This window comes from Pyrus communis, chromosome 17 (genome assembly GCF_041283825.1).
Source record: "Pyrus communis isolate YQ-2024b chromosome 17, ASM4128382v1, whole genome shotgun sequence".
Lineage (NCBI taxonomy): Eukaryota > Viridiplantae > Streptophyta > Magnoliopsida > Rosales > Rosaceae > Pyrus > Pyrus communis.
The window spans coordinates 9,416,329-9,438,953 of record NC_142581.1 but is presented as its reverse complement, the minus strand read 5'-3'; the positions used below and the strand labels follow the sequence as shown (position 1 = coordinate 9,438,953).

At 35.9% G+C, this 22,625-nt stretch overlaps 2 protein-coding genes across 6 annotated transcripts; one reads left to right on the top strand and one right to left on the bottom strand.

Annotated features, from left to right (window-relative positions):
• Positions 1-12,286: 12,286 nt before the first annotated feature.
• CYP97B3 (cytochrome P450, family 97, subfamily B, polypeptide 3) lies at positions 12,287-16,464 on the top strand. Of its 2 annotated transcripts, none has more exons than XM_088688833.1 (13): positions 12,287-12,509; positions 12,810-12,990; positions 13,191-13,298; positions 13,640-13,724; positions 13,827-14,065; positions 14,451-14,672; positions 14,800-14,859; positions 14,999-15,085; positions 15,172-15,260; positions 15,352-15,443; positions 15,541-15,602; positions 15,775-15,921; positions 16,018-16,464. In XM_088688833.1, exons 1-13 carry the CDS (start codon positions 12,373-12,375, stop codon positions 16,240-16,242), a joined length of 1,734 nt encoding a protein of 577 aa, XP_088544959.1. In that variant the 5' UTR covers positions 12,287-12,372; the 3' UTR covers positions 16,243-16,464. The 2 variants fall into 2 exon arrangements, with proteins under 2 accessions (XP_088544959.1, XP_088544958.1); XM_088688832.1 differs by having other exon boundaries at positions 12,326-12,642.
• A 284-nt stretch (positions 16,465-16,748) lies between these two features.
• FRS2 (FAR1-related sequence 2) lies at positions 16,749-21,201 on the bottom strand. 4 transcript variants are annotated; one of them, XM_068489673.2, is made up of 8 exons: positions 20,877-21,201; positions 17,930-20,684; positions 17,773-17,829; positions 17,605-17,670; positions 17,423-17,485; positions 17,267-17,332; positions 17,097-17,171; positions 16,749-17,009 (listed from the first exon to the last, which is right to left on the bottom strand). In XM_068489673.2, the coding sequence occupies exons 2-8, from the start codon at positions 20,633-20,635 to the stop codon at positions 16,953-16,955; spliced, it is 3,090 nt and encodes a 1,029-aa protein (XP_068345774.2). In that variant the 5' UTR covers positions 20,636-20,684; positions 20,877-21,201; the 3' UTR covers positions 16,749-16,952. The 4 variants fall into 4 exon arrangements, with proteins under 4 accessions (XP_068345774.2, XP_068345775.2, XP_068345777.2 ...); XM_068489674.2 differs by having other exon boundaries at positions 16,749-17,003; positions 20,877-21,185; XM_068489676.2 differs by having other exon boundaries at positions 17,097-17,165; positions 20,877-21,185.
• Between the last annotated feature and the right edge of the window lie 1,424 nt (positions 21,202-22,625).

Here is a 22,625-nt window from a genome sequence, read left to right as displayed (position 1 = left end):
TTTGGGGTTAGAGGGAAGAAATATGATGGAAGGTAAGCTATATTTATGGAAGGTGGAAATGGGGGTCAAAGGAAGATTTTATGGGATGATCTTGACCGTTGATTTTGGGAGAGATAGGAGAAAGGTGTATGTCACGTGGTATGGCACGTGGGGGTGGTGGCTGTGAGCAGGAAAATTCAAAATGTTGGCAAATGAAAAATAGCTTTAGCTTTCAGGGTTTCTGGAAGGTATTGTATAAAGCATATATGGTTTCCTGGAAGCAACATATAGGAAGACGCCAGCTTGATCATGATTGCGTCATCACGGTGGTGTCCACGTCAGAAAGAGAATGGCAGTGATGGTGGTGGTGGAGGAGAAATTTTTTATTTTAACTGGAATACGGATGATACACCATTTGTTTTTATATGAGTGATGAAAAATTTTATTTTTAAATTATAATTTTTTAACATATATATCCTACCATTTAAATAGTGGCATGTAGTGTACCTCTTTGTTTACCAGTAACACTGAAAAATCTCTTGTGGTAGAGGCTGTAGGTGACTTCACTCGTGACACATGGAAGACGTCTTTGGGGCCGCAATGAAACAACCAAGCACCTTCCACCTTCCAAGTCCTCGTCTTTATTTGATTCTTTGCCCCAACTCGCCCGTTTTCATATAAAATTATAAATACTTACTTTTACAAATTTAATAATTATATCCTTTTAAGCATTCATGCATGAAGTTTTTCAACGCTTTTTTATTTTATTTTATAATAAACGATATTATTTATATTAAACAAAAAAGAGAGTAGGCTAAACTTCTAACTAGGGATTAGCAATAATATTGTGATTCAAATTGATTTTTAATAAAAATTAAACATACTTACAAATGAAGATAAATACTACTAAATTATAGTACTAAATGACATATTTTCTAATGCTTTATAGTTTCTAGTTGATAATTCCTAATAAGCACTTGTTTTATTTATTGTGCTAAAAAATTAGATATATTTTCCTGGATAAAAAAGCACTAGAAACACTTTTGTCCTATTATTTGACACCTTTTATTTTTTTTGCCTAAAAGTCAAGCTGTTGAGCAGAAACCAACGAAACTATGAGGTCGTTATAATTCACTATTTATTGAGATTACAAGATTATTACTACTTTTCTTTTTTCTTACCTGCACCCCAAATCCTTTTTATTAATGTTGTTGAGATAAATCCACATCATAAACCTAATTAGTGAAAGTGGTGTTGTAAAAATTCAGATCATGTTTATTTAGAAGAAATAAATTTTTAAAGAATGGGTATTATTGTTTTCATTTTTGTTACTAACAATCATAGTCTGATTCTCATTTATGTTTAATTATTAATAATCATGAGTGGAAAACATGATGCATTTGGGTATCCATACCTTTTTATACCTTAAAAGCTAAGGTATGAGATTACCAAATAACCATAATAAGTGACCTAGTAGAAAAGTGCGAACAACAATTCTCTAAAGAAAGAAAAAAAAAGGGATGTACAGAATTTGACACTTTGTAAGCTGTGAATTTGATTGATCGTGGTCATGTGTAAGCTGCAATTCCCAACTAATCTCATTTGAACCTAAAAAAGTGGATTATTGTAGTCCGCCACTAGTTGTTTTCCCCTTAAAAATAAAAAGGTTTGAGATTACCACGGGAGGTTGTTATTATTCCTTACCCAAACAATTCATATCCCATTATTCCTGTTCATGGTAAATAAACATTCTTTCAATAACAAAGCATAAATAATGTTTGATTCGTTACTCTTGTTGTCAAGAATTTTTTTTTTTATTACGAGCTATATTACCACACAAATATTTTCAACAAAGAAAATAATAATAATTGTAATAAGCTCTTTAATGGAAAAGGTAATTCAGTTTATCTATCAAACATAGAAAATAATTCAGAAGTAGCAGTAACTCCAACCATTACGAAAAACAGTATTAATTTCCTCTTTCTCTTGTCATTTGATAAATTTTCTTACTTTTTTTTTGTGCCGGTTGGAGCCATCTGATTCAGCCATGGCTAGCTCTAGATTTTCCATTTTAAAAGGCGATATAAAATTCTGAATTTTCCGGAAGATTAAGACCAAACTATAAAATGCTATATCTGCATTGCCTTTGTGTCTCATGTCCTGAAACAAGCATTTTTAAACTCAGAATATGAACCAGAAAGATATAAACAACTAAGTCAATTAAAATCATTGTTGATTGGTTTTCCAATTCCCTCTTATGTTGATGGATGTAGACTTTTCTACTTTGAATGTTCTTTAGTTTATGTCAGGTTTTCTTCTTCTCAGTATTCCAACGACCATCTTATTCATATCCAGCAATCATGTGTTGGATGAATTTGAGAGATTTTTCCTCTATTTTTAGTATAATGGTGGAAATCGTCAACGCCCTTGTTCTAGAACTCTTTAGAGAACCAACAAAATTGGGGAAGATTTGAAAATTTTCTATCATTTTTGCCGACAAAACGGTGTATCAGTTGGTATCAAAGCATCAGTTTGATCCTCGAGAATTTCATGAATCATGTTTTGGCTCCTATTAATGTAACATAAGAATTGTATCAAATGAGAGGTTTAAGAAGACTGACCACTTCCACGCACGATTACTATGACACGTCGAAAGTATGTATAAAGTGGTAAATAATCTCTTTTCTTCATATATATTCCTTTTAAACAAAATTCCAAATCTTTCTTTATCAATCTGCCTCAGTGCCTCACAAGCAGATAAAAATGTAGTCTCAACCCTCAACCACCAGAATGAGAGATAGAGAGGAGAGTCAAAGAAGAACACGTTAGGCGGGAGATATATGATTAATTAAGATTTAAGAATATAAATTCATTATGTATAGTAAGATGAAATTTCAAACAGATGACGTCCTATTTCCCCACGTTCCTTTGACTATTACTCACTTCTTCAAATGTCTATATATACATATGTGTGTGTATACATTTATATGGATATTCGATGTTCCTAATTGCTCAATCTGCGGCCACATTATTCACTGGCTTCTCCTATCTGTATGTGAACATAGGTTATGAGGGTCCTGCTCTCCCAAGGACTTACTGGAGGTTATGATCCTTGAGATAATTCAGTAATTTACTAAGTAATCTTTACCATGTCTCCACACTTCCTCGTGTGTGTGCACGCGCGCGCGCCCTTCATCTAAAGGGATCCACATTTTTGGGTAAAAATGAGAATTAGTTGTAGGGTTAACCCTACATTGAATTTCAACGATCCGAACCATCTATTTTGTAAGTCTCAATTCATTGATCATCCTTGCAAAGATTCAATAATTTAATCCGAAATCATTTGCCTACTTAATTACCACGATGAACTTTCATTGTTTCTTATAGACCAAAGTGTTTGTCAATTTCTTTGAACTCGATTAGATGTCTCAAATATTTCTGATTTGGCTAATATTTCGCAAGAATAATCTATGAGATCCAACTTGAAAAATAGACGGTTCAGATCGTCGAAATTCAATGTGGTGTGGGCCCCACAACTGATCCACATTTAGTAAAAACAAAATTTATGTTGGGAATTGTGTATGATAAATTTTTTTTGCTTATTTATATTATTTATTCTACCGGATTTCGAGAATTACTTAATACCGCACTCTTGATATAGTATATTGTAAAGGCGACGGTTTTACTTAACTCTTCTTTATTTATTTATTTTTTTCAATCAAAATTGAAATGGTATGATATAGAATTAATCAATAGTTTTATATTTGACTAGAATCAAAATAAAAGGTAAATAAGCGAAGAATAGAAACCAAAGTATAAATGAGAGGAACAAAGGATTTTAGGTAAGGTTCTTCGTCTCCTAATCCTTGACACAAGAAATAGAATTTTACCCAACCCTTTCTTGTATTGAATTAATAAAGATTCACAATCCCGTTCGTAAAAAAATTGATATTTGTAGTTTTTTTTTTCTTTTTTTTTTTTTTTTTTCGTCTAGGGGAAATTATGCTTACTTGTTTTTTAGTACAAGTAGCTATCTTGTTTGCTATGACTTTTTATTATCGTCCGACTGTTACGGAGGCCCTTGCTTCTATTCAACATAAAATGACTGAAGCAATTTTGGTTGGTTAATCCGATCAATTCATCGATGGTCAACAAGTACGTTTAATTTATTTGATCATTCACCAACTCGAGTCTGATAGACCCTATATTTAATTTAAGGTCATTTTAGTTCCAGTCCCTAATCAACCTAGTTGTTAGAATGAAACCTTATTTTTTAAAATAGTTTGATCAAGGTTCTTAGCATCATTTAAGGGATTTAACTCATACATTTATGCATTCAATATCCCAAAAATTATGAAATTTAAACAAATCCAAATAATATTGTTACAAATATAACAATTACTTAAAAATCAATAATAGAGTAATTTGTTCTTCTCATAGTTCTAGCAAAAACAAAAAAAACAAAAAAATGTACCCACAAATTATGAAATTTAAACAAATCCAAATAATATTGTTACAAATATAACAATTACTTAAAAATCAATAATAGAGTAATTATTAATATAGTGCAAGTAATAACTATTGATATATTTTAAAGCATAAAATTGTCACGCCCCAACCCGCAAATAATGACTATTCACGAGCTAGGATATGAGTCATATCTTAGCTATAGAAATAAATTCTACAACCAAGATATGGTGGAAAATTTAAAATAAAATTATTAAAATTTATTGAATACGCAGTGGAATAACTATAGTGCACAAATTAATTCACAAAAAAAAAGCACCAACAAAATAATAATTAAATGGTAACAATTCTTTCGAATGCATGAAATATATGCAAATGAGATGGATGAATGTACTCATTCCCTTCTAATCCCGCTAACACATACCTAAGGCACCCAAGCTTGCACATCTCATACCATGCTTATACCACTTGGCTCTGAATACCTTAGAATATGAGTTAACTCCCGTTCATCCCTTAAACCCAATTTTTGTAATTAAACTCTCAATTTCCACTTTATTAAACAGGCACTTCCCCCAACGCCCAATTGTATATTTAAGCCCTTCCCCCAACGCCTAACATATACAAGATTTCATTATTTTATAATCAACCAATTTGTATACTCAAGCCCGGCACCCTACGCCTGACATATACAAGATTCATTATTTTATATTCAAGGTAAACTTCAGCCCTTGAATATCCTCACAACTCAAATACAACTGAACTCTCTTTCTTGCTTTGCAATGCATATGTATATGTCATGTTCACATAGATATCGATAATCATGTTTTATCATATAATATGCAAAACTAGTCAAAATAGTTAGTAGTCAAAATTGTAGTATATTACCGATAATATAGTATTGATAACACACAATAATCTAATTGAGAAATATTACTTTACCATTTTACTCCATCTCTTTCTAGGTGATATTGATGCATAAACCCATTTGAGTTCCATAGAGCAATTTTGTTGGGTAAATGGATATTTTTTTCATGGTTTGGTGGGGGTGTTTTTTATGGCAATGATCTCCAAAATATAAATGCATAAACAACACAAGATTTAAGTGGTTAGCCAAATAGACTACATCCATTGGGGTTTGCTTTCATTGTATTTCACTATATATATGAGAAACTTACAAATACAATGAAAGATGGCTTAAAGCCTTAACAATGTAAAAGACAGATAAAGTGGTAATATGAAAGGGAGGATGGCTTTTTGTTGGAGTTGTTCTTTTTCTTTTTCTTCTTCTTCCTCTCTCTTTTTCCATGTCCTCCGTTGGTTCTTGCTCCTTCCTTTATAAAAATTTCATGACATCTTCCTCTCCAAAAACTTCCACAAGTGTGCCAATAGAAAGAAACCAAGTGTTGTGCCAATCATTAGACATAACATGTGTTCCAATCAATTTTCTAAAAAACGCCCTAGGGGCCACCTAGGAGCTAGGTACCTTGGAACCGAGGCAATTTTGTGCAAAACGGTTGGAAAAATCGGGATGGCTCTAGGCGGTGCTAGGCAGCTGGGTGGTTTTTTTTTTTTTTTTTTTTTTTTGTGAAATTTGTTTAAAGTCTAAGTTCTAATTATACCTTGAAATTTTGTTAATTTTATAGAATAGGTATGTTGTGTATCAATTTAAATTCTGGGATGCTAAAGATAAGTATCTTACATTACTAAATTTCCTTATTTTCCTCCTATTTTTCATTTTATGTTGTTTTAAATTGTGAACTTGTTGTACATGTGTCATCCTACAATATTCCTCACTATGGTTATATGGCATGTATGCTTAATTTGTTTTTAAATTTTGGACTTGTTGGATACTCTTTTTGCATTTTATCATTCTTTTATTATCTTATCCATGGATTTCATACAAGTATAATTTTTTGTACGTGTCAATATGCACTTATTTACAAGATATACAAGAAATTTACCTAAATCCGCCTAGGCGCTAGCTCGCCGCCCGACTAGTGCCTAGCGTTTTTTAGAACCTTGGTTTCAATAACAAAGCAACAATTGTTGTCCAAATCATTAAGAATGAAATGTGGTCCAATGGAAAAACAACAAGGGTTAGATTAATCATGAACTAATGAATATCATGCATGATGTTCCTTGCATCAAAGGCCATGTCCAAACTCTAAGGGATATAGAATCCCACTTCTCCAAATTTTGGGGATGAATCTCACCAATTATTAACCATGATATGTGGTCCAATAGAAAGAAAACAAATGTTAAGCTAATCATTAGCCCTATTATGTGTTCCAACAAAAACACACCAAATGTGTAGTTAATCATTGACAATAGGATGTGTTCATATGACAAAGCAACATGTTTTAAGTAAGTCATAAACAAAAATTATCATACAAAGTGAACAAATACCCAAAGGTCACATCCATACTCTATAAGATATAGAATCCCACCTCAACCTATCTATAGTAGTGACTAACCCCTCCTCTTTATTCTCTAATGGTTGTCAAAATGCTACTTCGCCCTTGTGAAAGCCAAACTCATCATAATCCCCTTCTCCCATTCAAACTAAAAATATCTCTAATTACATATGAACATGAAATACTACTAGCTAGTTTTTGAAATTATTTGTAGCAAACAAGATTTTACATTGAAACTATTTTACATATCGAAAGTAGGTTCTTGCATAAAATAAATCTAATAAAATCATTACGTAAAAATAATTACCCACACACACACGCATATATATATATAACCTTTTTTTTTTTTAAATATGGGGTATTACAAAAATAAACACATATAATTAGCATTGGTACGTTCATAAATATTGGTACATATTAAAATTCAAAACTATGGGAAATTAGCATGGGTACGTTCATAAGTATTGGTACAAATTAAATTAAAAATATGGGTACATATTAAAATTCAAAACTATGGGAAATTAGCATGGGTATGTTCATAAATATTGATACAAATTAAATTAAAAATATGGGTACATTTGAAAGTGATTAATAATTTTTCATTTTTAAATTGAAATATAATGACTTGTAAATAATTTAATATTCAAATAATTACATGAAGAAAAGTCAAGGACCTTGATCAAAAATGAAAAATGAATAAGGTTTCAATTAATGAGAAGGAGAAATGAGGGATGAGAAATAAGGTTTCCACTATAAAGCTGTATGCAATGCATGCGAAAAGATGCATGTATGGTTGTTCAACCTCCTTTACCGGCTAGGATTGGAAATCCTGTATTTTACATATCCATACAATTGAGTCCTTGGGTTTCTGAAATAGTGTATAAAATAAAGAAGTGTTTCGAATCATTGCTATTTGACTCGGACTTGTTCTAAAAAAGTCGAGGCATTTTAAATTGTTTGTTGGCAAGGACAAAGTTAAGGAATAACTCTGAAATTATTTCAATATTGGACCTTGGACATATAATAATTCTGGAATAGAATCTCTTTAGAAAGAAGATCTTTTGTCAGCATACTCTGGTTCCCTTACGAAACTTTCGTTATTGGGTTAGCCATATACTTTACATATTTCTAATGATTCACAAGGCATCATCAAATGATACAAGTCTTGGATAAGAATCTACAATGCACTAGAATGCCCTTGTTGACAATCATTTACTCCGACAACATCTAGGGTGCTCGAACAATGTAATATCTCACCCCGGATAAATCCTTAACCCTTCCTCCTCTTACTAAGACTACAAAATTTTCTTCCCTTAAAGACTTCTTATAATATAAATATATATATATCTGCATTTAACAAGAGGGATTCCCATTTTTCAAAAAAAAATTTGGACACCCTCTTAACTGTTGGATTGGTTTTAATGAAATTGTGTGGTTGAGATTAAATCACAGGCCACACAATTTCATTAAAGCCAAATCTAACGGTCAAGAGGGTGTCCCCATTTTTGTTGAAAATTGAGGATCCCTCTTATTAAAGGATTCCTATATATATATATATATATATATATATATATATTCTGCACTCTATAGTAGGTAAAAAAGGTCAATGTTTGTCTCTTTAATAGTTAAACCCAACCAATAATTAGGATTACCCTGCTTTCAAAACCTTCAACTTTATCAGGTAGGAATGGTCAAATAAACATGTATAAGCATAAACATCCTCATATGTTCTTGCGTCAGTCGCGCACACAGCACGTACATTCATCATTTCTCTTCTTGAATGAAGAATACTAGGGTTTATTTTTTGTAAATATATAACTAATACATAATTGTTGCGCATATGAGTCTTATTGTAGGATCGATAGTCAGGAATTAATCAAACTTGCACAATTTTTCAGAAAGACCTCCTTTGGGAATAAATTGATGCTTGCAATTAAAAGCCTCCTAGGCCAAGGCTCCAAAACCCTTGGGCTTCTGAGTTATGTTTAGGCCCATACATTCTATAAGATGTTACTCAAAAGGTTTAAGAATATGTGCAGAGTGCTTAATATCCGATCACGTTATCTGTATAATAATTGTTATTATGAGATATAAATTTTTTTATTTTGGATCCCATCCGATCTCTAAGAGTTGATGAAATTAGAGAGTTTTATCAAAATTTATCTCCACCTAAGCATGGAGAAAGTGGACAACAAGCAGACAACCATTTATTTGTTGACTCATGAACTTTGTACACTTTGTTTGGTCAGGTTCTGGATAGAAGTCCTTACTACCCTGATTTTAGTGGGCAGGCAAGAGAAGGTGACAAAAACCAACCACCCAAAGCACCCACAACTTCCATTTTTTACTAAATCTTTACTCCTCCACTTATCAAATCATGTCATGCTTCCTACATTTTAGTGTTGTGTATGTACAAAAATATTCCAAGTACTAAGACCATTTCCAACTGAAGGAGGGTCCTCTAAGAAATTAATATTTTAATGAACAGTGCAGGACCATATTTCTTACCATCTCCAACCGAGGCCCAAAGGGCCATAGAGCTCGTTTTAGCCCTATCACAATAAACCGTCTCCAACCAAGGCCAAAGGGTCATAGGACCAAATATAATTTATTATTTAAATTTAAAAATTACAACAACTTAAATTTAAAAATTACAACAACTTATATTTAAAAACTACAACAACTTAAATTTAATATCTAAAATCATCATTATCTTCATCATCCGTCAGTGTAGGAGTATAGTCGGAGGTAAACAACTATTGTCGAGTCATAATTTCTTTTTTTTTTCCTATCAAAATAGGCCTTACTCATTGGAGTGTAATTCAAAGTGTTCCTTTTCATATCGTTATTATTCATCTCTTCTTGTATTTGTTTGGCTCATTATTCATGCCTACGGTTCCTTTCTTCCACGACAAAAGCATTTTGCTCCGCCATTAATCGCAATGAGACCGCCACTTTTTGTTGAGCAGCGTAATCATCATTTGCCTTGTCATTTTCCTTCAACCTTCGGGCCTTATTTTGTCCCATAACCATAGGTATGGAACCTTCACCCGAAAACGGATTTTCTACCCTTATTTGTTGAATTGTAGGAGATCCATCTTCATCCATATCTACACCTGAGGATGCAGTTCTGAACACCGGTGTAGGACCTACTATATGTTGAGGTGGATCTTCAAATAACACCCACCCTTTACAAATTTTCCAACAACCGTGAAACTGAAAGGGTTTCGAGCTGCCCTACATATACAATTCCTCCACTTGGCGTACCTAGAAAATATAATTACACAAATTAAAGGAAATTAATTTATGAAATTAAATGTAATATAATTACAAAACTTAAAGGAATTTAATTTATGAAATTAAATGTAATATAATTAAATATGTAAAATAAATTTGAAAACACTTACTTCTTCATAGTAATTGGCACCGCTTTCATGTCTACTTGTTGCTGCTAACAGTGGTTGATGTCATTTGTTTAAATTTGGATGAAGATGTTTATTCCATCTTGAAGAACAACTCTTGTGGTTTCGGGCATTCGATTAAGTAGTGCCTTCATAGAACTCTAAGTATTTTTTGAACACACGAGTCCAAACACCTTCACTTGTTTGAGAACTCCCTCTCATACTATCTTCCGACACCCATCTATAAGCCTTGCAAAGAGCTTCATCTTTGTTTCGGTTCCAAGCCCTACCTTTCATTGCAGATGAGGTCATTTGAAAATTATTGAAAAATTTGAAGGAAAGATTATTGGAAGAGGTAAAAAAAATATGAGAATTGAAATGGTGTAGGAATACCTTAGGTATTTATAGGAAAAAATGAGATTTTTTTTAAAAAAATTTGGCCCATAAAAATTCAAAAACCAACTGTAACTGACATCAGCTAGCTGTTGGGGTTTGAATGGGAGCCCCGTCCAAGGCCGACTAGCTGGCTGCTTTGGGCCAACCGGTTGGCCCTTTGACATTTTTTTGTCCAATGAGGCCCACGTGCCATCTGGCCTGTCCCTCAGTTGGAGACGGTTTTCTTGCCATTTTCGGTCCTCTGATCCTCTGGACTCTTCGATTAGAGATGGTTTAAGGTCATCTCCAACCAACCCGGTCAAATAACTATAGGATTAAAAATAACCCGTTTTGACATGAAAACCGTCTCTAACAAAAGGATGGGCCAAAAGGCCGGTGGACCTCACCCAGCCAAAAATCTCAAAACAGGCCAACGGCCAGCCAGCCAGCCCCCATCCTCCTGGACAACCGCGTCACCATCTTCCGGGAAAAGTGAGAGACTGATTGTGGGTCGCTTTTTCCCCGAAAGGTTCTCCATCTTCCGGGAAAATCTGCAACTGGGTTCTGTTCAGATTCCCTTATTTTTGCTAAATTGAATGATTTGTGATTTGTTTTAGCTGAATTAAAGGTGGATTGTCAAAGCAGAGGAAGACAGAGTGCAGAGAAAAGGGTTTTTCTTGACTCTTTAGGAAACCAGGAAAGATTGGAGATCTTAACAGAGATAGAGGGTTTTCTGCAAAACTTAGAGGGAGTGAAGTAGAAGCAATGGATTATGCAGCAAGTAGGAAAGGGATTATTGTTTATTGAGTGTTTCTAGAGAGAGAAAGAGAGGGAGAGAGAAAGATGCAGAGGAAAGATCACCTTTCAGGTCTCTCCTCTCTGGTCTTCTCTAATGCCTCTGTGGTTTCAGAGGAAAGGGCAAATATAAACACCGGGCATTCTAATTTTCTCTTATTTTTTTGTTAAATTGCCCCTTCATGTTTTGGTCAATGAATTATGGCCATTGAGTTGTTACATGCTTTTGAAACTTTTTCATTTGCGTCACACAGAAATGAAATTTAAAATGACTACTTGTATATTGTTGTCTACCAAACAGACCATAATATTTGTGCGTGAGTTACGTCAAAAATGAGTTTCGTCCCGAATATTGTTTTACTAAGTTAAACGATAACATTACTCGAAATTTTATTCAAAAAATTATTGAGATTACATATCGACAAGAAATTTAGAGAGTTACTCACAGATCGACACGTGACATTCGAAATCCAAGACGTAAAATTATTGAGATTCCTTACCAACAAGAAATCTGCAAAGTTACACACAAATCGACATATGTCACCCAATCTCTAAGACGTAACATTATTGAGATTCCTTATTAACAAGAAATTATTGACATTCTATCTCGATAAATGATAGAGATAGTTTAATTTAAATAATCATATTAATTCAATTAAAATAAGAAATTATGTTTGGCCTGGCCTTTTGGTCTGTTCAGTTGGAGATGATTTTTTGTCATAGGACTATGTTTGGCCTATGAGCCTCTAATCCTTCGTTTAGAGATGATAAAAAATATGGTCTGACATTATTTATTAAAATATTAATTTATTAGAGAGTTATAGAGTTAAAATAAGCCTTCTGACCCATCACCACGGGTTGGTTGGAGATGGCCTAATATACCCACTTGAATCCCACTTCTCCAACTGAAGAACTGCTACCTCACTATTTGCCTAACGGGCATGGCTGGTTCTTCTCCGTTGCATCCTTCTCCTCCAACTCTCATTAATCTCAACTTCCGGAGAAGTGAATTGGGTTACTTTCATTCTTCAACTACCACCCATGTTCTCAATTCCAAGCTCAGGCACTGTCCTCTCAGGTATCTCTCTTTCTTTTACTGTTTTACCGAGTATTTTTTTTTTCTTTTTCCTTTTGATTTTTTGCACTTTTGGTCAATTGGGTGACGAAAACTTGCTGGAGAATGGAGAAAGCAGCAATTACAAGATACCCATGTAATCATTTGATCAGATAAACATTTTTTAGCTTCTGGGTTTCTTAGATAAGATGATGTTTCTTTTAAAGTTGAATGCTTTAGTTTCTTGAGAGAGGATATGATGTGGATTTGAACTTTCAATTCACTCTAAAATTAGATAATATGATGTGAATTTGGTAAATGTAGGAGCCAATCGACCAGTACTGAGGAACCAAAAACAAAGAGAAATTTACTGGACAATGCAAGCAACCTCCTTACCAATTTTTTAAGTGGTGGGAAAATTGGGTCTATGCCCACAGCTGAAGGTGCAGTCACCGATTTGTTTGATCGGCCTCTCTTCTTTTCACTGTATGATTGGTTTATAGAGGTATGCATCTGCTTTATTTGAATTGTTTACCCTGTCATCAATTGTTCATTTGCTTGTTTAGATTTAAAATTTGATGGCATATACAGATAGAAATCGCAGTTTTGCAGCTGTGGGGACTGGGGACTTTGTTACATTGGCTTTCTGAGTTCCATTTTTCATTGAATGTTTTTCCGTCGTACAAATTTTGTTTGTCTTGGCAGCATGGCTCTGTGTACAAGCTTGCATTTGGACCAAAAGCTTTTGTTGTTGTATCAGATCCAATTGTTGCGAGGCATATTCTTCGAGAAAATGCATTTAGTTATGACAAGGTACTACCTAATAATGTGCTCTGGAGTCTGGACTCCCCTTGTATTGCAAGAATTTGAATTGTTGGTTCTCTCTTCATTTTCCATGTTTGTAATGCCATCATTGTTAGTGTATCATGTTCCTTTACAAGTAAACTCATCATTCCCGCGTAATTTGCTAACATGGTTAACCTTTTTGCCGTTTGGTATATAATCTTGAGTTATTTTCGAATTCCCTTTTTGTCATCTCAATCGTTTATATAATTTGTGCAAATGCATATATTTCATTTATAAGCTGTTTTGAGTCAAATAATTTTTACTTATTCTAATCTGTTCTTTCCAATTGCTTGCACACTTGCACATAGGGAGTTCTCGCTGATATTCTAGAACCAATTATGGGGAAAGGACTTATACCCGCTGACCTTGACACTTGGAAGCAGAGGAGAAGAGGTGAGCAGTAACAGTTAATATTAAGAGTTTTCACCTCAGGTTGGGGAAAAGAATATGGGATTTATATTGTAAGTTTGTACCTGACATAATCTGTTTTTGCAGTTATTGCTCCGGGATTCCATTCTTTATACTTGGAAGCTATGGTCAAGACATTCAGAAATTGTTCAGAAAGAACAATAGTAAAATTTGAGAAGCTACTTGAAAGAGAGAGCTTGCGTGGTGGCAAGGCAATAGAGTTGGATCTTGAAGCAGAGTTTTCGAGTTTGGCTCTTGATATTATCGGGCTTGGTGTCTTCAACTACGACTTTGGTTCTGTTACCAAAGAATCTCCTGTAATTAAGGTTTGGCAAAATGAGCTTACATTCTAAAGATTCCGTAATGTTGTATCGGGCATTCAATGCATCTCATCTTGATCTCCTTTTTCAGAAGAACATTGGGTTTTCATATCAGTTTTACATGCATTTTTTGTATTCTGTTTAACATACAACTTACAGAGGTTCTTATAATTTCTGGAGTGAACATAATCTTACAATTTGCTTGGTGAATACTAATATACTTGTTTCTTTCTTTTCTTAATAATTCACTAATCATTGCGAACTGTTACTTTTTTTTAGTATACGATATGACCTTGTTCCCCTTCAACTATTATTGATATTGATTTAGAATTCATGTTAATGTACTTACTGCTGAGAATTCATGTTCAGATTTTTTGCAAATATATTACAGGCAGTGTATGGCACTCTTTTTGAAGCTGAACATCGGTCCACCTTTTATATCCCGTATTGGAAATTTCCACTGGCAAAGTGGATAGTCCCCAGGCAACGGAAGTTCTACGGTGATCTGAAGGTTATAAATGACTGTCTTGATGTACTCATCAGAAATGCGAAAGAGACCAGAGAGGAAACAGACGTTGAAAAACTGCAACAAAGGGATTACTTAAATCTGAAGGTGGGGAAAACTCCAACTCAAAAATAATCCAATTCACATTTGCTTGTGAACTCTAAAGATAAATGATTGCAATTATGAGCTTTGCTGAAGCGTCAAAATTCTGGCATTGTAACTATAAAGTTTGCAGGATGCAAGCCTATTGCGTTTCTTAGTTGATATGCGTGGAACAGATGTTGATGATCGTCAGGTATGTACTTGAAAAACTTCAATGCTTTTAGGTACAGGAAATCTGACCAAAATAATTTACTTTGAGTATTTTAACAATTCAACAATGTTTAGTGTATTTGCGCATAATTCTAATAAAGGTTACGTGTGGATTTCGACAGTTGAGGGATGATTTGATGACAATGCTTATTGCTGGCCATGAAACGACAGCTGCTGTCCTTACGTGGGCTGTTTTCTTCCTTGCACAAGTATTCATTTCTAGTTTGAATGTTGCAGCCTTGTTAGGTTTCAGAATAAAGTTATACAGAACCGGTGTTAATTTGCTTTCTTGCAGAACCCGTCCAAGATGAAGAAAGCGCAAGAAGAGATTGATTCAGTGCTTGGACAGGACGGACCAACTTATGAATCAATCAAAAAATTGGAGTTCGTTCCTCCCAAGACATTACGATGATTACTTGAACTTGGCTCTTTTCACCCGAATGATTGATTCAGTATATGGTTTTTCTTCTTTTAGGTACACCAGACTTATTGCCGTAGAGTCTCTTCGTTTGTTTCCCCAACCCCCCTTGCTTATTAGACGTTCTCTCAAACCAGATAAACTACCAGGTATTAGGACAGAAGAAAGACCCTGAAGGGCAAGAACATTTTTTTCTTTTTATCAAAGTCATATCTAGGTTAAGACGGACTTATGTCCATCGTGCAGGAGGATACAACGGTGCAAAAGATGGTTATGCGGTTCCTGCTGGGACTGATCTCTTCATTTCTGTGAGTATAAGAACTTAAGTTTCCTTGTTTCTTGATGAAGTTCTTTAAAAAGGTTTGTTCAGGTAACACTAAGCCCGGACTTCAGCTGTATCTATTGTTGGCGTAATTCCATGCACTTAATCTACGCTTCTAAGCTCTTTGCTTTGAACTTCCAAAACCATTGTTCATTCAGGTATATAATCTCCATCGATCTCCATACTTTTGGGACAATCCTAATGAGTTTGAACCGGAGAGGTTTTTAGTCGAAAAGAAGAGTCACGTTGAAGGATGGGCTGGTTTTGACCCTTCTCGAAGCCCTGGAGCGTTGTACCCGAATGAGGTTATTATTACTAGTCACTGCCACTTTTGAACCTGCATTCATGTTCTCACATTGATGATATCTATCATGTAATGATTTTATGATTGCAACTATCAGATTATAGCAGATTTCGCCTTCTTACCTTTCGGTGGAGGGCCAAGAAAATGTGTCGGAGACCAGTTTGCTCTAATGGAGTCAACTGTGGCACTGGCTATGCTGCTGCAGAAGTTCACCGTCGAGCTAAAAGGATCCCCAGATTCAGTGGAACAAGTTACAGGGGCAACACTCCACACAAAGAACGGATTGTGGTGCAAGTTACAGAAGAGGTCCGATATAAACTGACATACCGAACAACAATACACAAAAGGAACACTGATGATAATTGTGCAGTGCATTCTTCTTTGTTGCACAGCTACAAGCTCGGCATATATTTGACGGAAAAGCATTCGTCTTCTATTGTCATATACAATAATTTTGTTAGCAATGAAAAGGGAAGATTGTTGCATAATGTTCCATAACTTAAAACAAAATTTGCAGGAGAAATGATATAGCATATTTTACTTATATGAATGTATACTCTTCCTAAGGTCAGCCGTCCGTGTGCTGAGCAATCCTCGATCGCCATTGATGCATCGTGGGTTCCACATACTTCAATGGTCAGACTTCACTTGAGCGCGTGGGCGACTAACCATAGGACTGATAGCCAATCACCCTTTGTCTAGACCACTGCAACGCGGTGAAATGAAAGGGTTAACCATGAAGAGATGGCGTAGCCTCGTCTAAAAGATTCATCATACCTATCGAGTCTTAAAATAGAACTCGTTGAGAAGAGAAACGCAGTTGAAGAGTGCACGACATAAAATTCAACTTATATTGTTTCTTCCGACGTCGTTTTGTACAATTGTTCAGTAAAAGAACAAAACGAAAACATCTATGCACCGAAAAACGTGGATATATGAGTTCATCCTTTTCAATCCTCGTTTACAAGCATGAGGCTGAATTTACAACTGGACGATAGTCTCTTCATCTCAATGGATGGCCATCTCTCTAAGCTATTTTGGTGGGTGCTTGTCAAGTCGATGCTTGCGCGAGGAGCCTACAGACTGTTCCTGCAGCCAAAGAGCATTAAGTTCGTGCAAAGAAAATCCAATGTCAAATAGGAAACACAAGTCCAAATAGGCTATTCAAGTGCCCACCATATCTTCGGGATTGCCCCGAATCTCAAAACAGCCATGCACAATCGGTGCTCTGGGACTAGGTTGTAGCTGCAACTAAAAAAAGCCAAAAATAACACATTGCTATTTTAGTATTTGGATTTGATGAATCGTACTGCTTGATAGAATGCCATGTACGAAAAATCCAGTACCATTCCTTGCAGGCTCTGTTGGGTCCCTAAGTGACGAGTTCGTGTTTGTAATGAATGAACCTGTCCCTGAATGAAATCGAAAGAAAATGTTTGCATTCTGATTCCTGAATGGATATGAAAAATCAAGGTCAGAATGAATAAAGGTTTGGGTCGTACCTGGGTGGCCCGTTGGTTGTCGTAACAACCCTCATGGATAGGAGAAATTGAGTTCAACTGTCCCTGATATAAGTATAAAACAACCCTCGATATAACTTACCACTGGATGAAAATACTGCAAGGTTACATACCAACAAACTCTTATTGCATTATTCTGGGTTAACATAGCTGTTTCATATTACCCGTTCAGATTCTTGCTGAGGGACGTAACAATTATCAAGCTTATGTGCTCTGGACTTCATCAGTTCCTACATTTAAAAACCATAGTGAGGTGAATCATAATATATTAAAGTCAAAAACAAAGAATCGATGAGTGAGAGTTTCGGAACAAAAAAGATCATGAGACAAACCATCTGCTGGCAGCTGTCTTGCAACCTGATAGCGGTGCCATCCAGTTCAGTTTGCACCTACAGTACATGTATAATCGACTTTAGGCACACATCAATTAGGATGACCCAAAACAAGTTGTGGCAAGATCTACATGCCAAAGATCAAGCCTTAACTAACCTTTCTTTTTTTGTATGTTTTCTTTTTCTTCGACGACTTGGCCACACTGCAGCTGGGATTCACTACTTCAACGTCAATAAAACCATGATTAGCTGGCATGGGTTCCAAAACACTTCTTACAGAATTATTGACATCGACACAATGTTTCATAACTGTTTCTAATGCCTGAAATGCAATGTGGTAAGCGTCCGGAGATAAAGACCCCTCTTCACCCAACTTAACAGCTAATTTACATAGATCATTGAAATGTTGCACCCTGCAGTTAAGCCTCTTCGATCCATCGCTAACAGTATGCCTAACTTTTGCATCTTTAGTCCAACGCTTCAAAATATAATGGGATGGGATTGTGTAAACGCCAGACACCTGGAGGACCAGAATTGCATGCCTACAGAGAAAACCTCTGCATTCAAATGAATGACATAAACAACATACTTTTTGGTCTGCTTCATTCCAAGACACAATGAAATTCTGGCGTTCTTCCAAATCTGTGACCCGGAAGAATATAGATGCTTCATTTTCATCTTCTTTCTTCAAATGACAAGAAGCTAGTCCAAAAACCTCGTCCTCAAATTTTTTAAATACAGCATCGGTATAGATAGTTGACATTTGTTTCTCAAAAGGCGAGAAGGATCTTAATCCAGGTTGTTTATCCTGTGTTTTGAGAGAAGCGCGGGCTTCCATGTCATAACTATCTTTACAGAATGCTTTGTACTGCTCAATAAAATCCTTAAATGTAGCTTCTTGAGAAATGTACCTATCAAAGAATGAAGTTATAGTTCCAGATCGCTCCTTTGTTGACATTCCAGCTAAAAACGAATCCTGCATATAAGTTGGGGCCCACTTTTTACGATCTTCATACAATGAATGAACCCACTCATTTTCTCTTAGTTCAAATCTATCAACCAGTTTCGACCATTCCTTTTCAAATTGTTCAACTGTCCAAGACCGGTAAATGCATTTGCTGAATTTTTCGATAAATGTTTCTTTCTCATTTATGGAACCCAAATTTCCAGGAATCCTGGTCAATACATGCCATAAGCAAAAACAATGGCGTGCATCAGTAAACACATCTTCTACAGCTTCTTTCAGGTATTTGTCTTGATCGGTGATAACCACTCCTGGAGCTTGGCCACCCACTGCTTTACGCCACGTCCGCATTAACCAAACGAAAGCCGATGTAGTCTCTTCTCCAATCAATGCACATCCAAGCAAAATGTACTGAAAGTGATGATTAACTCCAACAATAGGAACAAAAGGAATTTTATAATTGTTTCTAACATAGTAAGTGTCAAAGAAGACTACGTCACAGAAACTGCTATAATCACGCTTACATTTTGAATCAACCCAAAACACACTTCTCAATCGTTTCTCATGGTCAAAATCTATTGCATAGAAGAAGTTGGGATCCTCATCCTGCATAGACATGAAATGTTCAAACATTACTCTTACATCTTCCTCATCTAAAGCCAACTGCAGACCCGTCTTCTGAGGAACAACGATAGCAGGTTTCTTGTTCCTTCCGCTGATAGCATAAATGAAATCATCTGGGCAAATCTCATGGTTGTGCTCCTTTACAAAACTATGTACCACCCATTTTTCACTCTCTTTCCTCTTTATATGCAAGCTAGCTTTGCAGTCTGTCTTTGTGATACATGTTCTTGGATTGACAGTTGTTCCCAACTCACGCTTGCTTCCAAATCTAGAGCATGCAATTTTTATGTCAATGAACTTTCCAGATTTTTTTGAGCGCCGACTGGCTTTAATTGTGATGCCAAATCCCACAGACCGGGCATACTCCCTGTAGTAAGAGTAAGCTTCTTCCTTGGACTCAAACTCCAAACCATTTTCGGGCTCCTCAACTACCCCCTTCCCCTTATTAAGGGAATCCACCCCGACATTGTTCAGATCATTTTGATCATTCAAACTAAAAACACTTTGTTCTGCATTCAACCCATCAACTTCCATAGCATGATCACTCGTTATCGGAGAAGTAACATGCTCCTCCTCAACATTTACCTCATCTGTGATATCTACAATGTCAACATCTTTATCTGACCCAACACTTTGGTCTGCATTGAATCCATCCTCTTCCTTAACACAGTCACTCGTCGGAGAACTAAGATGCTCCTCATCAACATTTATCTCATCATTGACATCTACAATGTCAACATCTCTATCTGACCCAACACGTTGTTCTGCATTGTACCCATAAACTTCCTTAACATGATCAGTCGTTGTTGGAGAACTAACATTCGCCTCAACATTTATCTCATATGGGACATCTACAACGTTAACATGTTTACCTGACCTAACACTTTCTTCTGCACTCAACCCATCAGCTCCCCTAACATGTTCACTCGTTGTCGGAGCACTAACATGCTCCTCCGCAACATTTATCTCATCCGCGACATTTAAAATGTCAACATCTTTATCCAACCCTACACTTTGTTCTGCATTCAACCCATCAACTTCCTTAACATTTACCTCATCGGAAATATCTACAATGTCGACATCTTTATCCGACCCAATACTTTGTTCTGCATTCAATCCATCAACTTCCTTAACACGATCACTCATTACCGGGTAACTAACACGCTCCTCCACAACATTTATCTCATCAGTGACATCTACAATGTTAACATCTTTATCTGCCCTAACGTCTAACTTGTCCTGCTCACATGAGGGCAGTTCAAGATCTATCTCCATAGAATCAAACAAAGCTTACACAACACAAAAGCTCATTTCACTGAATTACCTGATACAAAAAATCAATAATAAAAGCTTCAAAATTAAGAAATAAATATGAAAAATTGTAAAAAAACAAAATTATACAAATTTCAAATTTTCAAAGTGAAATGTTCTCTTTGCTAACTAATTTTGTAGGATGCAAGAAGAAAAATAAGCTGAAAAAAGAAAAGTGAAAAAAAGGAAGGAAATTGGTGATTACCCATTTGTTTGGGAGCTCAGCAGCAGCAACTAAAACATCTCCACTCAATTATGAGAAATTGCAAGACTTGAGCTTTTTCTTTCTGTTTTACTCAATTTTCCCAGGAACCAAACAGGTCGTGAGTCCAAGCAGAATGACGAGAAATCAAGCTCACGTAAACGAAGAGGGAAGTGCTTGCTCCTGCGCAAGTCAGTTTTCACGCTACCACCACGCTCGGACTCGGAACTTTCAAGTCTGGTAGTAGGCCCGGTTCAAGTGCACGGGTAATCGGGTACAATTTAGACCCCAAAATTTTCGAGGATAATCTCTACCGAGGTATGCACATGACGTGGTATAAAGTAGGGATAGTGTTATTGACCTGTTCATTTTTATTTCTCATACATTTTTGTTAAATTTTTACTATTGATCTTTTTAATTAATTCGATTCAACAGTCAAGAATTTAAGAAGGGTGATGTGAGAAGTAAAAATTGGTGGGCGAATAGCATTATAATTACACAAAACTATCTCAACTATGAGTCGAACGACACTATCATACCTCATTTTTAAAAATAATAATGTCATACATCATCTTACGAATTTGTTCCAATGTCAAACATCTGTCAGTTTTTCTGTTAATTTCTCTCTTAAATGCTGACGTGGCTAGAGACGATGCTCACTCACTAATCCAACTGGATTAAAAAATAATTAAATATATTTTTAATAATTAAATATTAAAAATAAAAAATAAATTTTTTTTTTTATATATAATTGTGGGATCCACCTTTACAAACCATTTTCCTACCCATCCCCCCAACCTTCCTCTGCCACCCTCTCTCTCCTCTCTCTCCTCCTCTATCTTCTCCTCTCTCTCTGGGCAACCTGCAATTTACAATTTCTTCCCCCATCCCCCACTCTCTCTAAAATCCCTACAAGCCTAACCCATGTGCATATTTCTCCTCCGACCACAATTTCTTCCCCCATCCCCTTCTCTCTATCTAAAACCCCCTCTCTCCTAAAATCCCTCTCTGCAACCTGCAACCCGCAACCTACAAACTTCCTAGAATCCTACTCCTCCATCAATGACAACCACTATGATCGCCTCCCCAACTCCTTCCTTCTTCATCTTCAACAAGATCGGCGATGTCTTGACCAACCTGGCGTCACCCACCACTCATCGAATCGAGCTTCCCAGCGACAAGCTTGGCATCGATGAAGGAATTCTGCTCAGGTTGAGGGCCGATTTCGGCTCCACCTTAGACAACTATGTCATCCTCGACGCTTCCTCTATCATCCACCAGGGACCTACCAAAGATCGCTCTTTCCGGAAATCGGGTCCAATGGGTTGTGCCACACTAATAACGCGGCCATGGCGGACTACGCTGCACATGAACAAGGACCAACTTGGTTCTGAAGGATGCGGACGAGTAGGGTATTGTACATGAATAGGGACCAGCTCAAGAAGCTTCTGGTAAAGCCATCGTCAGCCTTTTGGCATCGAAGAGGGTGATTGGCAGGTGAGGGCGGCGGTGGAGAAGTGGGTTCTGGTTTTGGTGGTGAAGGAAGGTTGGGGGAGACAAATTGTAGGTTGTCCATAGAGAGAGGAGAGAGATAAGAGGAAAGAAAGGGTGGTGGAGGAAGGTTGGGACTTGGGGGGACGGGTGAGGAAGGGTTTGTAAAGGTGAATCCCACAATTTTATATAAAAAAACATAATTTTATTTTTAATTTTTTAATATTTAATTATTTTTTTAATTCAGTTGGATTAATGAGT

What these genes read in the sequence shown, in the direction of transcription:
- CYP97B3 (XM_088688832.1), top strand. Translation starts at nt 12,473, where the DNA reads ATGTTCTCAATTCCAAGCTCAGGCACTGTCCTCTCAGGTATCTCTCTT. An exon ending in AAGAATCTCCTGTAATTAAG is followed by an intron (nt 14,066 to 14,450) that starts GTTTGGCAAAAT and finishes AATATATTACAG; the next exon opens with GCAGTGTATGGCACTCTTTT. An exon ending in CTGTTTTCTTCCTTGCACAA is followed by an intron (nt 15,086 to 15,171) that starts GTATTCATTTCT and finishes GCTTTCTTGCAG; the next exon opens with AACCCGTCCAAGATGAAGAA.
- FRS2 (XM_068489673.2), bottom strand. Translation starts at nt 20,635, where the DNA reads ATGGAGATAGATCTTGAACTGCCCTCATGTGAGCAGGACAAGTTAGAC. An exon ending in AAACATACAAAAAAAGAAAG is followed by an intron (nt 17,830 to 17,929) that starts GTTAGTTAAGGC and finishes CATGTACTGTAG; the next exon opens with GTGCAAACTGAACTGGATGG. An exon ending in AACAGAGCCTGCAAGGAATG is followed by an intron (nt 17,172 to 17,266) that starts GTACTGGATTTT and finishes GGCTTTTTTTAG; the next exon opens with TTGCAGCTACAACCTAGTCC.